The 14,387-nt window shown below is 43.1% G+C and overlaps 2 protein-coding genes across 4 annotated transcripts; both read right to left on the bottom strand.

The window, feature by feature from the left end:
* Window positions 1–843: 843 nt before the first annotated feature.
* LOC129445913 (uncharacterized) lies at window positions 844–4,111 on the bottom strand. 2 transcript variants are annotated; one of them, XM_055206904.2, is made up of 8 exons: window positions 2,166–4,109; window positions 1,959–2,076; window positions 1,655–1,855; window positions 1,461–1,559; window positions 1,321–1,377; window positions 1,171–1,224; window positions 1,049–1,093; window positions 844–957 (listed from the first exon to the last, which is right to left on the bottom strand). In XM_055206904.2, the coding sequence occupies exons 1-8, from the start codon at window positions 2,487–2,489 to the stop codon at window positions 926–928; spliced, it is 930 nt and encodes a 309-aa protein (XP_055062879.2). In that variant the 5' UTR covers window positions 2,490–4,109; the 3' UTR covers window positions 844–925. The 2 variants fall into 2 exon arrangements, with proteins under 2 accessions (XP_055062879.2, XP_073729950.1); XM_073873849.1 differs by having other exon boundaries at window positions 844–1,093; window positions 2,166–4,111.
* A 407-nt stretch (window positions 4,112–4,518) lies between these two features.
* Window positions 4,519–7,537, bottom strand: LOC129445912 (uncharacterized). 2 transcript variants are annotated; one of them, XM_073873848.1, is made up of 7 exons: window positions 6,559–7,537; window positions 6,298–6,472; window positions 5,916–6,211; window positions 5,665–5,834; window positions 5,325–5,579; window positions 4,948–5,240; window positions 4,519–4,865 (listed from the first exon to the last, which is right to left on the bottom strand). In XM_073873848.1, the coding sequence occupies exons 1-6, from the start codon at window positions 6,962–6,964 to the stop codon at window positions 5,097–5,099; spliced, it is 1,446 nt and encodes a 481-aa protein (XP_073729949.1). In that variant the 5' UTR covers window positions 6,965–7,537; the 3' UTR covers window positions 4,519–4,865; window positions 4,948–5,096. The 2 variants fall into 2 exon arrangements, with proteins under 2 accessions (XP_073729949.1, XP_073729948.1); XM_073873847.1 differs by having other exon boundaries at window positions 5,665–6,211.
* Window positions 7,538–14,387: the final 6,850 nt, after the last annotated feature.

Genomic DNA, 14,387 nt, shown 5'->3' with positions numbered 1-14,387 from the left:
TTTCGACCTCGCCAGATTGTCACCAAACTCGCACCGCACGTAGAGTGTGCCGAGACTAAGACAGGAGCGTCTGTCCCACGTTCCTAGCTCATTCCTGTGCCGAGATAGAGGCCTGACACGTGCATGTAAAATAGTCTGCCAGTGGACGAATAATGGGTCCGTGTCAATTTGTTCCTTTAGAGCCTCAGCGATTTAGACCGCACTACCGCGACACGGACGAAGCGCGGATAGCGTCGAGGTCACTCGCGCGCACGTACGACAAACTTGCGTTTAAGTACATGTAGGTTCGCGCAAGTGACCTTAACGCTATCCGCGCTTCGTCCGTGTCGCGGTAGTGCGGTCGAAATCGCTGAGGCTCTAAAGGAAAAAAATGACACGAACCCATTATTCGTCCATTGGCAGACTATTTACATGCAAGTGTCAGGCCTCTATCTCGGCACAGGAATGAGGACATTGGGTTCTTTGGAAAGGCCTAGTCCGGGGCTTTCCAACGAACCCACTTGCAAGACTCTGTGACCCTCCTAGGCTGAGATACAGAGCCCTAAAGTTTTGCATTTGTTCACTCCAAAATCTTTCTCACCTGTGTTGTTAAACAGTGATATTGCATGTTATTTACCATGCAATTGAAAATGTACCAGTTGTCAGTGACACACTTGGATAAGAAATGCATCCGTTTATGTTGTTAAACAGTGTTATTGCATGTTATTTACCATGCAATTGAAAATGTACCAGTTGTCAGTGACACACTTAGATAAGAAATGCATCCGTTTATGTTGTTAAACAGTGTTATTGCATGTTATTTACCATGCAATTGAAAATATAGAGAAACAACCAAACGCGTGATTAAAAACACATTTTAAAACTTTATTGATAAAACACATTATAAAACATAATGAACCATATAAAAACATTTAAAATTACAACACTATATCCTCTCCAGCGTAGGGGAACGTGGCCCTGAAACAAAAGAAGGATTCAAACGGTTAGGATCTGAAATGATATGCTTAAACAGTAACACAGTTAAAGGAGCAGCGTGATTGAAACATACCTTGGTCCACCTCGCCCCACTGGAGAGGATCCATTGAGTTGTCTTCTGTAAAACAAAGCGTTCAATTAATCATTGCGGCACGAGCGAGACAATGCAGAATCGCTGAGAGATTTAAGACCTACCTAGCAACAAAAGGAATGCCGGCATGATGGGTGCCTGGGCGGCCCGCTCTTCGTCTGAATTATGAAACAGGTGAAGCAAAATGTTAGCTTTTATTTTAGTCTCTGGAAAGATGACAGTAGTGAAGCGGTGATTCAGAATGGAAAACCTACCAAAACCCTGCACGACCCCCGCCCCGGCGTAGCTGGCGTCGAGCCGGTCTAGGCTCACTGTAATGAAATAAAAACAACAAACATTTGATTTCTGCATCAGAGGAAATGGCAAAGACCTGGGCAAATGACTCGAGACCTACGTAGAAAATCGTCTACGCTGAACTCGGCCGGTGGCGGGGAAGGATGGCTGGCCGGACCACCGAAGAGCGGGCCGCCCTCTGACTGCTCCACATGACTGCCTGAAATGAAACGAGGAAAAACAAACATGTACGTTTCCGTTTTAAGAACAATGACGTAAACGAGCCGAGAGGAAAGCCGGTGACGTCAGACTCACCCATGCACTGGACAAATTCCTTCAGCCCCTCTGCGATCTCCTCCACGGCTGCACGTGCGCCTGGGCTCGAAGGCGGGGTGGTGATGGGATGTGAAGGGGTGACGGGGTGTGAAGGGGTGATGCGGGGTGCAGGCGTGAAGGAGCGTGCAGACGTGATGGAGGACGAAGGGGCTGAAGGAATTTGCTCTTCGTCAGAGTCTTCTGAAACATCACCAAAAAACATACATAAACGATAAGCTTAACTTGCTGTGTCTGGTAAAACAAAGGAGTAAAGTTCAGACAGGAGTCTGTGATTGACACCTACCAAAGGGTTCCATCAGGGTCACCATGGGGACCACCGGGTGGCTGGCCTCAAGGTCACGCAGCCTTTCCATGGTAATATCCCACTGGAATCGCCGGACAGTTCGCCTGAGCTTCCTGGCCTAGGAGACGAAACGTGTTTAAAAACCGGGCACGTAGACATTAACCGGCCATCGACATTTCAATGAGAAAAGTTTAACGGCAGACTTACCGACAGATCCCGGTGGGAATTGGCGAAGTGTGGCCGTATGTGCTTTAGGGCACGACCACACAACGTGCACGGGCGTAAAGGCTGCGTGACCTTTCTCCGGGAAAAGCGAACCCACAGCTGCCTTTCCCGGAGATTGGCAACCCCATGCGTGACCCTTAGGTGCTGCCTCATGTTAGATCCTTCGGACAGAATGGGCAGGGTACCATTTTCTGAAACGACACAAAAGAGGCAGTAAACCGTAATGTTACGTGACATTAGTAAAGCTAAACATGTGTATAATGCAACAAGCATCAAGATATAACAGTATCTGGATGACAAAAGCATAGGTCAGAGGTTAAAGTCACATTGCAAGGCCTACCTGTTGCATTAAAACAATACAAACACGAGTCACGGGCCGTAAACTTTAATGTTACGTGACATTAGTGAAGCTAAACATGTGTATAATGCAACAAGCACCAAGATATTACAGTATCTGGATGACAAAAGCATAGGTCAGGGGTTAAAGTCACATTGCAAGGCCTACCTGTTGCATTAAAACAATACAAACACGAGTCACGGGCCGTAAACTTTAATGTTACGTGACATTAGTGAAGCTAAACATGTGTATAATGCAACAAGCACCAAGATATTACAGTATCTGGATGACAAAAGCATAGGTCAGGGGTTAAAGTCACATTGCAAGGCCTACCTGTTGCATTAAAACAATACAAACACGAGTCACGGGCCGTAAACTTTAATGTTACGTGACATTAGTGAAGCTAAACATGTGTATAATGCAACAAGCACCGAGATATTACAGTATATGAACGAAAATAGCAAAGGTCAGAGGTTAATTAACACCATTTTAATGGGTAAACACCTGGTATTTAAACATGCATCACAGACACTTAACTGTGATTTCACGTGACATCGATGCAGATAATTATTTAATGTTACGTGACATTTGTCAAGCTAAACATGTGTATAATGCAACAAGCACCGAGATATTACAGTATATGAACGAAAATAGCAAAGGTCAGAGGTTAATTAACACCATTTTAATGGTAAACACCTGGTATTTAAACATGCGTCACAGACACTTAACTGTGATTTCACGTGACATCGATACAGATAATTATTTAATAAATCACGACCTCTACGTTAATGAGACGTTTAGCGATCATATTTACAACTTTGTACACATCCAATTAACAAACTAATTGACACATTCACTTTTAAAAAAGTTTCAAATCAACAAAGCAAATCACAATTAAACTTAACTTACCTTGTTTGGTTAATCATCTGTTGAAATATGACGCTTTAATCAGCTGTTGTATACATATATAGGGGTTTCCAAAATTCCCGTACCAACATACGTAAACAGTACAGTAGCCAATGGGATTCGTTGATGTTTAAAAAGCATTGTTTTATTTTCACGTGGTTTTATTTAACTAATGAAGTTAATTAACATCGTTCGAGGTCAATGTTACGTTTCATTAAGCTGTCTTTACGTTGAAATTAATTATTTTTCGGGCGCCGTTTACTTCCGGGTTTGTGTTTACGTTTTTTTCAAAGTTACGATGGATTTTTAATTTAGTTTTAATTAATTTTATCTAACTGCTTTTAACGTTAGGGTGCTAATTCTCTTTCGACGGTGTTCAATGTTACGTTTATCATTTATTAATTTTAGCGCCGGTCACTTCCGGTTTTCAGTAGCGCACTATCTTAACGTTATTCTATCAATTTTTTGACGTTATTCATTTTCTTTTGGCCAAAGGCTTATAACCTTTCACTCAAGATTAGTCTTTAAGTGTTATTTGTTGGTTTTCAAGTGTTTTTAATTCGTTAACTGTTTAATTATTGTTTTAGATTAGTTTTTCTTATGTGTTTTCATTTGGATTCGTTTCTAATGAATGTATTTATTAATAATAAATGTGAGTGTTTAATTAAATCTCTCTTGGTTTGATTTTTTGATGTACCTGTAATTTATTCAAAACCAGAAATGAGGACAAGTCAGACAATTGAACATTTGAACGTTTATTAATCACAAAAAAACACATATAGAACTGATTGGAACTGATTAAAAACACAGTATTGTAACTGATTAAAAACACATTATTATAACTGATTAAAGACACATTATTGTAACTGATTAAATACACATTATTAGAACTGATTAAAAACACATTATTGTAACTGATTAAATACACATTATTAGAACTGATTAAAAACACATTATTGTAACTGATTAAATACACATTATTGGAATATTGGAACTGATTAAAACACAAAATACAACAAATCAACACACAAAAAAGTCAATTGTTCACTTCTTCATTTCCCTTAGTGCCCGCTGCACGCTGCACGGCTTGCTTTGGCCAAGCCGGTCAGTTGATAAGATTGACTTGGCCTCCTCACCGGCGACCCCTTCGCCGGCAACACCTTCAGAGGTGACAGGACCACCATGGGTTTCCTCCTGGTGGTCCTGACAGGTCTTTTAGGCCGTGCTGCCGGCTCGGGGGCTGCCGGCTCGGAGACTGCCGGCTCGGACGTGGCGGGCTCTGAGGCGGCTGGCTCGGAGGAGTCTGGCTCGGAGGTGGTTGGTTCCTGGGCTGCGTGTTCAGGAGACTCAGCCGGCCGAGGGGACGACCCCGGCTCGGAGGAGGAGGAGTCTGCCACCGAGCTCTCGGGCTCGAGGTGGGTGGGGTACTCTTCCAAGCTCTAAAATGCAAGACAGAGAAAGAAGTTAGCATCAACACAAACACACCGTGGACACGAATGAGACACACGAAAGACAACTAACCGAGGGAGACTCGAGCGAGGACACCCCCGACTCCTGATACCGCACAGCCTCCTCCTCAGAGTCGCTCGTCGACGGCGGGGAGTCTGGCGGAGAGGCGGCACTCTTTGCACGCTTCACCTTCCCGCCGTGTTTGGACTTGGCCCGCCTCTTCAATGGCTGCTGCTCCTCGGCCGGCTTAGACGGCGACACCTCCACCCCCACCAACGCCTCCTCGAACAACCGGCGGTGGAGGTGTCGTGGCACATAAATTTTGCCACTTTCTGCCGGTTGTCCGAGTTGTGAGTGTTCCTAGCCTGCGGAAAGAGAGAAGAACAAGGCGGGTAAGTCAAGAGAGGGGCGTACGATCGAAATCACGGCAAACGGGGTTCTGCACTTACGTGGGTGGCGATGGAGGTGCGGATGTCTGTGAAGGTGGGCTTGCCGGGGAGTCCCATCGACACCCAAGCTCCCTGGAAGTAATTGTTCAAATTCTTGCAGGGGTTGGGTGTCGACGTGTAGCAGAAATACACCGCCTCCGGCCCGCCCACCAGGTGTTCCCGCAGCGCCAGGAACCTCCGGAACCAGTGGTACTCCTCCTTTTTCAAACTCAGCTGAGCCGGGCCAAAAGCCTGGTTTGTCTTGTGGAGCGAGATCTGCAAAAACACGGAGAAGAGAGTTTGTGAGCGAGACGTTCGAAAGGCGTGAGCATTTCAGATCTGAGCCAAGTAAAACACTCACGTTGATCAGATAGGAGCCCGTGCTGTCGGACTTGACGGCCTTCTCCACCTCTTTAATTGTCATATTTTGAAATACGCCCAGTCTGTGGCCGTAGATAGAGGCGAAGTAGGCCGTCAGGTGTCCGTACAGCACGAACTGGGTCTTCTGACTTAAGTCCTCCTCCAGTTGATCTGTGGATACAAAAGCACACGTCAGTAAAACCGAGCGGTCGAAAAGGACGAAACGCAAAGGGGCTAGCGACTTGGACCTACCCAGGATCCCCGGGATCAGTTTTTGGCACTCGGCGCGGCACTTTCGAAGCACCTTCTTGGGGATCAGCTGCCCCTCCTTGGCCTGCTTCACCCCAATCTGGTGCATCGTCACACCGCGCCTCATGCCCCGGATCAGACCCCTGACCTCCCGCCGGATGGCCAGCATGGCCTTGTACGACAGGCGGGAGGATGACGGTGGGGTCTCGGACACATAGTCCAAAAACTGAGCCACATTCTTCAAGTAATGACCTACGGTGGTCTCCGCCGCCTTGGTGGCCTTGAGGCTGCTCACCCACCTGCGGACACACACAAAGAAAGAGAGCCGGGTTACTGGCGAACCGCCGACGTCAAAATGACAGGGGAAAAAGGGCGCGAAACTCACTTCCATATTTTCTCCGTGTCCTTCAAGAACTCGAGGGACGAGAGCCGGCTCTTCCCCGCCGCCATGAAGGCGATGAAGGCCCGGATTCTATAAATCTTGCCCCCCACGTTCTCCTTCAATTTCCTGGAGGGATTGGGGCCCTCCTGGTGTTTCCTGTACTCCTCCAGGAAATCGTCTGGAGGGGGAGAGAGAAAGAGACAAACGTTAGCATTATAGACAATCGACGGTTGGATTCTGCTGGAAAGAAGGACCGATACTCACTCAGAGCGGACACGTGGTCGGGGAAGTGGGGCATCTCACTCTCCTCCACTTCCGGGACTTCAGGCGCGGCGGAGGACGGACCGGGCGTGCCCACTGCAAAGGCTGAGGGCGGCGACAAGGGTGCCTGCTCCTCCTCAGGCTCCTGGAGAGCTTCCAGGAGCTTCTTCTTCACCCCCCTCAGCCGCTGGGAAGGCTTCTGGCCGAACTGGCGCAAGAGCTTCTTGCACCGGCGGGTCACCTCTTGTAAGGTGGACGAGAGGGTGTCTATTTGGGCGTTGAGGTCCGCCACTTGCCTCTTGTGTCGAAGGCGGCGCCTCCTGCACGCCTCAGAGCCGCAGTCCTGTGGTTCCTCCTCCTCTTCCTTCGGTGCCTCGCCCTCGGCCTGCTCTCCTTCCACCTGCAGCATCCCTCCTCCACCCCATCACCTCACTCTCATCTAGATTCATTTATCACAGTTAAAGAGGGGGGAGTACTCTGGGTTCGGGCTAAAATTCCGAGCTCGGAGCCCTCTCCTCGGACAGCACGCCAAATATACTTTATCTCATTCCCTATTGATTACATGTTAATGCGAACTCGTGAAACATCAAATGTCAAGAAATGCCAGAGATCCATACGAGCATTACATCTTGACTGAGAACAGGTGAGAGAACGACATGACACAGCTCACCTTAATCGCTAAAATGATAGCAAAAGACTTAAGGCTGCTTAATATTATGAAGACTGGACGTGTTTAAAAGCATGCCGCATCAGTTTGTGTTTATTAACCCTTTAGTTTCACTTCATCACGCAGGTATTGCTGTTAGAGGTTTCTGTTAAAAAACAATATTTATTTAATTAATAATCTAGTAGCCTGTCTGTTCATTTTTCTGTCATAGTTTCTTCAAAATTAAGTTTTATTTGAGTGTTTTTAAAAAATATATTTTCATTTTCATTGCCCTGCCCTCAGTTAATCCAGTACTCGTTTTTCAGACCTATGGCTTAATCGAAATGAAAAAATGACATACATGCACATCTCTATTATGAATCCAAAAGCAGTTAATACTCTGTGTATGTCTGGATCATCTTTCTGAATCTGATCTTTTATAAAATTATTTTTTTTTTATTCAAAATGTGTTTTTTCTTTTTTTTTGAAGAATCGTACCCATATCTAAGAGGTGATTAAGTATAAATAAAGACAGCATTAAAGTTTTTTTTTGTTGTTGTTGTTTTAAAGGGTCTGTTCTTTCATTTGATCTATCGTATGTTTATGTTTAAAGAATAGCATTTTCTGAAAGGTATTAAAATTTTGTGATAAATATTTTTTTTAAAAAATGCTGGCACTGGTTGCAACTTTTTTTTAAATGTTGTCAGGGAAAGAGTTTAAATCACAGTGATTTAATAGACAGTTGTCTATTATCTCACTAATTTTGTATTACGTGACACAAGCAGCTCTCGACCACTTTTATTTTTTAAAAAGTAGCTCTCCAATGAAAAAGGTTAGAGACCCCTGCAATACGTGAAAGCATTCATGAGACACAGACACACACACAGAAATTTATACAGACTTGTAACAACTGTTTCTCTAAAATTTACGATAAAAAAAATATTTCACTCAGTGATTGACAGCATAATGCAATCGATCGTGTTCCCGTTTAACAGTAGCTAAGCTTCAGGGACTTGCACAGGAATTTTGAGGGGCAGTTGCTCTGACATAAAAAAAAAGGGAACCCCCCCCAAAAAAAATCCAAGTCACTGATAGTTTTCTCCAAATTTAATAACTGAAAATGTGTTCGTCTGAAAAATGATGGACATATGCATCTCGGACGGCTTAGGGGTGAGTAAATCATGAGTTTAATATTATAAACATGGCAAACTCAGTCTGGATTCATGAAGATTTTAACAGAGGTGGAAAGATTATTCAAAAACTAGTAAAAGTACCTAAATAAATAATTACTAGTAAAAGATTTTAACATTTACTTGCGTGAAAGTAAAAAAGTATGCAATGAAAAAATACTCAAGTAGCGAGTTACTTGTTACTTTCGAAAACACACACACACACACACACGGTATATACAGTGACCTCCATAAGTATCAGAACAGTTTGCTGTGGGGACCAGAAATTGATAAGATGAATATCAGTATGTCAGAAGTACACAATGTCACATTTTATTAACATTTAGATAGATAGATAGATAGATAGATAGATAGATAGATAGATAGATAGATAGATAGATAGATAGATAGATAGATAGATAGATAGATAGATAGATAAGTACTTTATTAATCCCTCTAGGGGAAATTGGTTTGCATTAGCAGCCAGGCATAAAAACAAACAAAAACATATACATAGAAGATATGAAAGTACATAATGTAATCTGGAAGTGATTCACCAAAAATATACCCATATATGTAAAACAGAAAGTGACTATTTGTAAATGCTAGTGAATACTGGATACATTGTACAGTCTTATTGCAGTGGGAACAAATGATTTCCTGTAACGCTCACTTTTGCACCTGGGTGGGATCAGTCTCCAGCTAAAATTACTCCTCAAGTTAACAAACACCTCATGTAGAGGGTGAGAGGTGTTGTCTAGAATGGTAAGCAATTTGGACATTATCCTCTTCTCAGCAACTACCTCCAGAGGGACTAGTTCCTCTCCAATGATTGAACTTGCTTTCTTAATAAGTTTATTTAGCTGGTTAGTATGTTTTACTTTTACACCCGAACCCCAGCATAACACTGCATAGAACAAGGAGCTGGCTACCACAGACTGGTAGAACATGGTAAGCATTTTTTTGCATACATTAAACGATCGTAGCCTCCTTAAGAAGTACAGGCGACTTTGTCCCTTCCTGTATATTGCCTCTGTGTTCTGAGTCCAGTTAAGCTTATTGTCAATGTGAACACCCAGGTATTTGTATGAGTCCACAATCTCTACATCACAGTCACTTATACAGATAGGGATTAGTTGGGCCTTTTTTCTCCTGAAGTCGATTTCCATTTCCTTAGTTTTTGTCACGTTAAGCTGTAGGCGATTAGCTTCACACCACTCCACAAAGCTGGTGATAAGTGTTCTGTATTCCATCTCCTGCCCCTCCTCAATACACCCCACAACAGCAGTGTCATCTGAGAACTTTTGTAAGTGACATAACTGTGTGTTGTACTGGAAGTCAGATGTATAGAGAGTGAAAAGAAATGGTGAAAGAACTGTACCTTGTGGAGCGCCTATGTTGCTAACCACATGCTGGGACACACAGTTACGAAGCCTCACAAACTGTGGTCTGCCTGTAAGGTAATCTATGACCCAGGAAATCATTGACGTATCAGCCTGCATATCAGCCAGTTTTTTTCCTAATAATGCTGGATGGATGGTGTTAAAGGCGCTGGAAAAGTCAAAGAACAAGATCCTCACAGAGCAGCCAGGTTTATCCAAATGTGGATAGATCCTCTGCAGCATGTATATAATGGCATCCTCTACTCCAACCTTGGAACAGTAAGCAAATTGCAGGGGATCCAATGATGAGATGACCAGTGATCTCAGATGTGATAAGACTATCCTCTCCATAGTCTTCATTATGTGTGATGTTAAGGCTACTGGTCTGTAGTCATTGAGATCGGCGGGGCGCCCCTTTTTTGGCACTGGCACCAGACATGATGTTTTCCAGAGTAATGGTACCCTTTTTAGGCTTAGACTCAAGTTAAAAAGGCGCTGGAGTATTCCACTCAGTTCGTCAGCACAAACTCTCAGGATCTTAGAACAAATACCATCTGGGCCTGCAGACTTGCCCTGGTGAAGCCTTCCTAGCTCCCTCTTAACCTGTTCCTCAGTGATTGTCAGTCTAGTAAGTGGAATGTTGTTATCAAACGATGTATATGTGGGTATCAGCTGTGGGCAGTTTTGGTGGAGGGATGTGCTGAGAACAGATGTTAATGTTTCTGGATGATGAATGTGGGAGGGTGGGTGATGGGTCATTGCAGGATGTTTGATGTAGGATAGGTGATGTGGTATTTCAGCAGGTTCTGAGTTAAACCTGTTAAAGAACATGTTTAGCCTGTCAGCCATCACTGGGTCACTCTCCATTATTCGTACTGGTTGTTTAAGACCAGTGATTTCCCTCATACCACTCCATACTTCTTTCATCTTGTTCTTCTGCAGTTTCTCCTCCAGTTTCCTCCTGTAGGAATCTTTGCCCTCTCTCAGCATTCGTTTCAGCAGTTTTTGTACCCGCTTCACCTCTTCCTTGTCTCCCCTACTGAAAGCTCTTTTCTTGTCATTTAACAGCGCTTTCAGATCCTTTGTGATCCAAGGTTTATTGTTAGGTAAGCAACGTACCACACTAGCAGGGATGGTATTGTCCACACAGAAGTTGATGTAATCAGTTACACAATCCACCATACTATCAATGTCCCCTTGTTCGCATAGTACATCCCAGTCAGTAATGTCCAGTGCACTACGCAGGTTTTCGACCCCATCCTGAGTCCATCTCCTCACTGTTCTAGTAGTTACAGGTTGTCGCTGTACCACAGGTTTATAAAGTGGAGTAAGCAAGACGAGGTTGTGGTCTGATCGTCCAAGTGGGGGGAGGGCAATGGAGGTATAAGCATCCTTGACATTGGCATACAATAAATCCAGTGTTCTGTCATCTCTGGTTAAACATTCTACAAACTGATAAAAAGTGGGTAAAGTTGATTTTAGAGACACATGGTTAAAGTCTCCCGATATAGCAATAAAAGCATTTGGTTGCTGTGTTTGCACATTGTTTATGTTTCAACACATACATGCTTTAACAACAAAAACATCATCATTTAATTCTGATTTATGTGTGTTGTACCCAAATGCACATAAGTGTATCAAACTGATCCTACACATTTAATGCTTTTCATGTGTGAACAATTAATGCATCAGGACACAGCTCATCACTTCAACACTTCTGAGTCAATGGTCTCAAAATGCCCACATTATATAGGAATATTAAAATACAAATGTGTTGTTCAATTGAGTTGGAATATTGTCTATGTTAAAACAGGTAAATAGTTTATGTGACAGATTCTGTACTGTATCATGTTCACCTTTTAACGTTTAGACATTTCTTGACTCCACAGCAAACAGAGAATTTTTGCCTGTATTTTCCTAATACGTATGAAGGGCAACATACACAAACAGAACAGAAAAAAGAATACAAATACAGAATAGACAAGCATTTCAAATCAACAAATTAACTATAGTCTTAATGTTGATGTAGCTTATAGCTGAAATATCAGACATATGACTGACAAGAGTTTTTCATTCACTATGTATAAAGTTAAAAATCTCCTAAGATGGTCTGAGGACATCGACAGTTTACACTTACAAGATACAAACTGATTTTAGACAAAACTCATGTTTTTATGTTGTGAATCTCATGTTATTTGTGTGTGTTGTGAGAAGCACTTACATCATATAGTACAGTATACAGCGAATCAGACGTCAATCATCGATGATTTTCAATCTGTGCTTCATGGAGGCTGCGCGCTTTTAACTGTGTTTGACGATGAATATGTCACGCGTATATCACACCCGTCGCTATGGGCGGGCCTTAGGGGGCCGGGCCCGCCCTCAAGGACGCTTGTGCCCCCCCCAGTATTTAAAAAAATACTGTCATTTTAAATTATTAATGTTGCTAATTTTGTGTTGCATTAATGTTGTATTCTTTATAATTAAAACATTAAAAATATAAAAAACAATGGTGTGATTTTGTTTGATTGATGGGAATCTAGCTACACTGCAACAGCCTATCACGAGGCTACGTACGACACGTACGTGACGTAGCCTACGTCAGTGTAGCCGCTCAACAGTTACCGCACTTTTTTTTAAACTGGATGAGTTTTCGCTTAACTATAATGCTTTAAGATGGATATTATCCGCAAATGGTGAAAAGCCCAACAACAGTCTCCAAAAGACACGCAGCAGTCAGACAGAAAGAAACTCCGGTGGCCTTGCAACCAATTTGGCGAGCTGCTCCATTGGTTTTACTTTGTTATCTGACGACGACACCAACGTAACTTAACCGCTAAAATGTAAATTTATAATTGACTGACATGTTTGTCTCAACGAAAATGAACCTTCCGACAACCACACAATGTCGTAGGCGCTCTTGGCAAACAGATGAGAGGTTTGAAAAGGACATTGACGCACACAGGCGAGAGAGTTCGGGTCTTCTCGGGTCCGTTCAGAAAAAACACATTCATTTTTAAATTACCCGAGACCCGATGCCGCTATTGTTGTACCCGACCCGTGTCCGAGGCACATGTGAAACTTTTAGACCCGAACCCGATCGGGTCTCGGGTCGGACCTCGGGTTTTCGGATCTAAGTGGACCCGTGAAGAACTCTACCGTGGAGCCCGACCCCGGGCCTAACATACTACTACATTCAGAAGATATGGACTTGTTCACTGCGGTGATTCAGCTTGCTTCTGAAAAGGACCTCACTCACAAGTTTAATTCCAAGTGGACACTTTATTAATGAGGAGCTTCTGCTCGGAGAAACGCCGCCTGCCGCTGTACTGACAGGAGGGAGGGGAGAGACGACAGCGCTGCCTCCACAGTACCGTAGGTTCAAAGTCTGCGTGCGTGTGTGTGAATGTGTGTGTGTGTACGTGTCTCATGGCAATGCATATCCCTTTGTTGACTGCTTTAAAATGCAATGTTTGAGAGATGTCTCTGGTGTTACATGTAATATGTTGTATAGATTTATGGATATTTATAAAATTGTTTCTATATGTAATGTGGTGTGTAGGCTATTAGGCTATCTGGTCATATTGCTGATGGTTGTTTAACGTGGTGATTACGTGCTGCGCGAATAGAGTATATATTATTATAACGTATTATATACGTACTGTAGGCTAATAATAAGTGTGCCCTCCCATGCATTTCATATGCCCCCCTTAAGACTGAGGTCTGGCGACGGGTCTGGCGTATATAATGGCGGGTACATGTGAGAAGTTTTGCTTTTAGTTAAAAGATTGGTAAATTTATATCCACATCATCCAACACTGTTTACGTTCTGCGCGTTTCTAACGTTACATAGGCTAGTAAAACAGCATGAGACGATCTAGTTTCAACAATTCATTCAAACTGATTCGTGAACCAATTCAAAATGTTTTGCCCATTTGCTTTGTAAAGAATCGACTCAGAAGACTCATTTATTTGCAATACATTGTAAGGAATCGACTCAAACTAGTAATTAACACGCCAATGGTCCAGAAACACAAGACAGCACTTTAAAAATAAAATACACATTAAGTAATTAATTAAAATACAGCAACGAAGGGACGCCGCACATTGTAACGAAGTAAAAGTACAGTTTATTTGTTTACACCTCGGAAGGGCAACTTGAGTCTAGAAGCATGGGCAGTTGCCTGAGCAACCCCGCTCCCCCTGTGCACGTCCCTGATTTTATGGTAATGCTGACTTTTTCGCGTCAATCCACAATCATTTAAACCATAAACAATGTAGCTGTCATAGAGCCGACGCCGAACCGATGGCGGTATTTCAGCACAGCCCCTGTTGGGCGAGGACACGCCACTCACGCGCAGGCTATGGGTCTACAAAATAATAGGTTTACAATATTACATTGATGAAAAAGGGAATTAAACTTGTCATGCCATATATCATTAAAAAAAAGAAAGAGTGAAAGGGTACGTTAGGTGTCTAAATTCCTACCTGAAATTGCTCTTCCTCCAGACGAGGTTGTTGCTCCAAGCGTTCAGAATCATCCATTTGCAGTTTTGTGCACAAACGTATGTGAGAAATATTAATATTCCATTGGACTTAGTATCAAATAATACTCAGTATAGTTTTTCAATACCG

Source organism: Misgurnus anguillicaudatus, chromosome 12 (assembly GCF_027580225.2).
Source record: "Misgurnus anguillicaudatus chromosome 12, ASM2758022v2, whole genome shotgun sequence".
NCBI lineage: Eukaryota > Metazoa > Chordata > Actinopteri > Cypriniformes > Cobitidae > Misgurnus > Misgurnus anguillicaudatus.
This window is presented reverse-complemented; position numbering and strand designations above follow the sequence as displayed.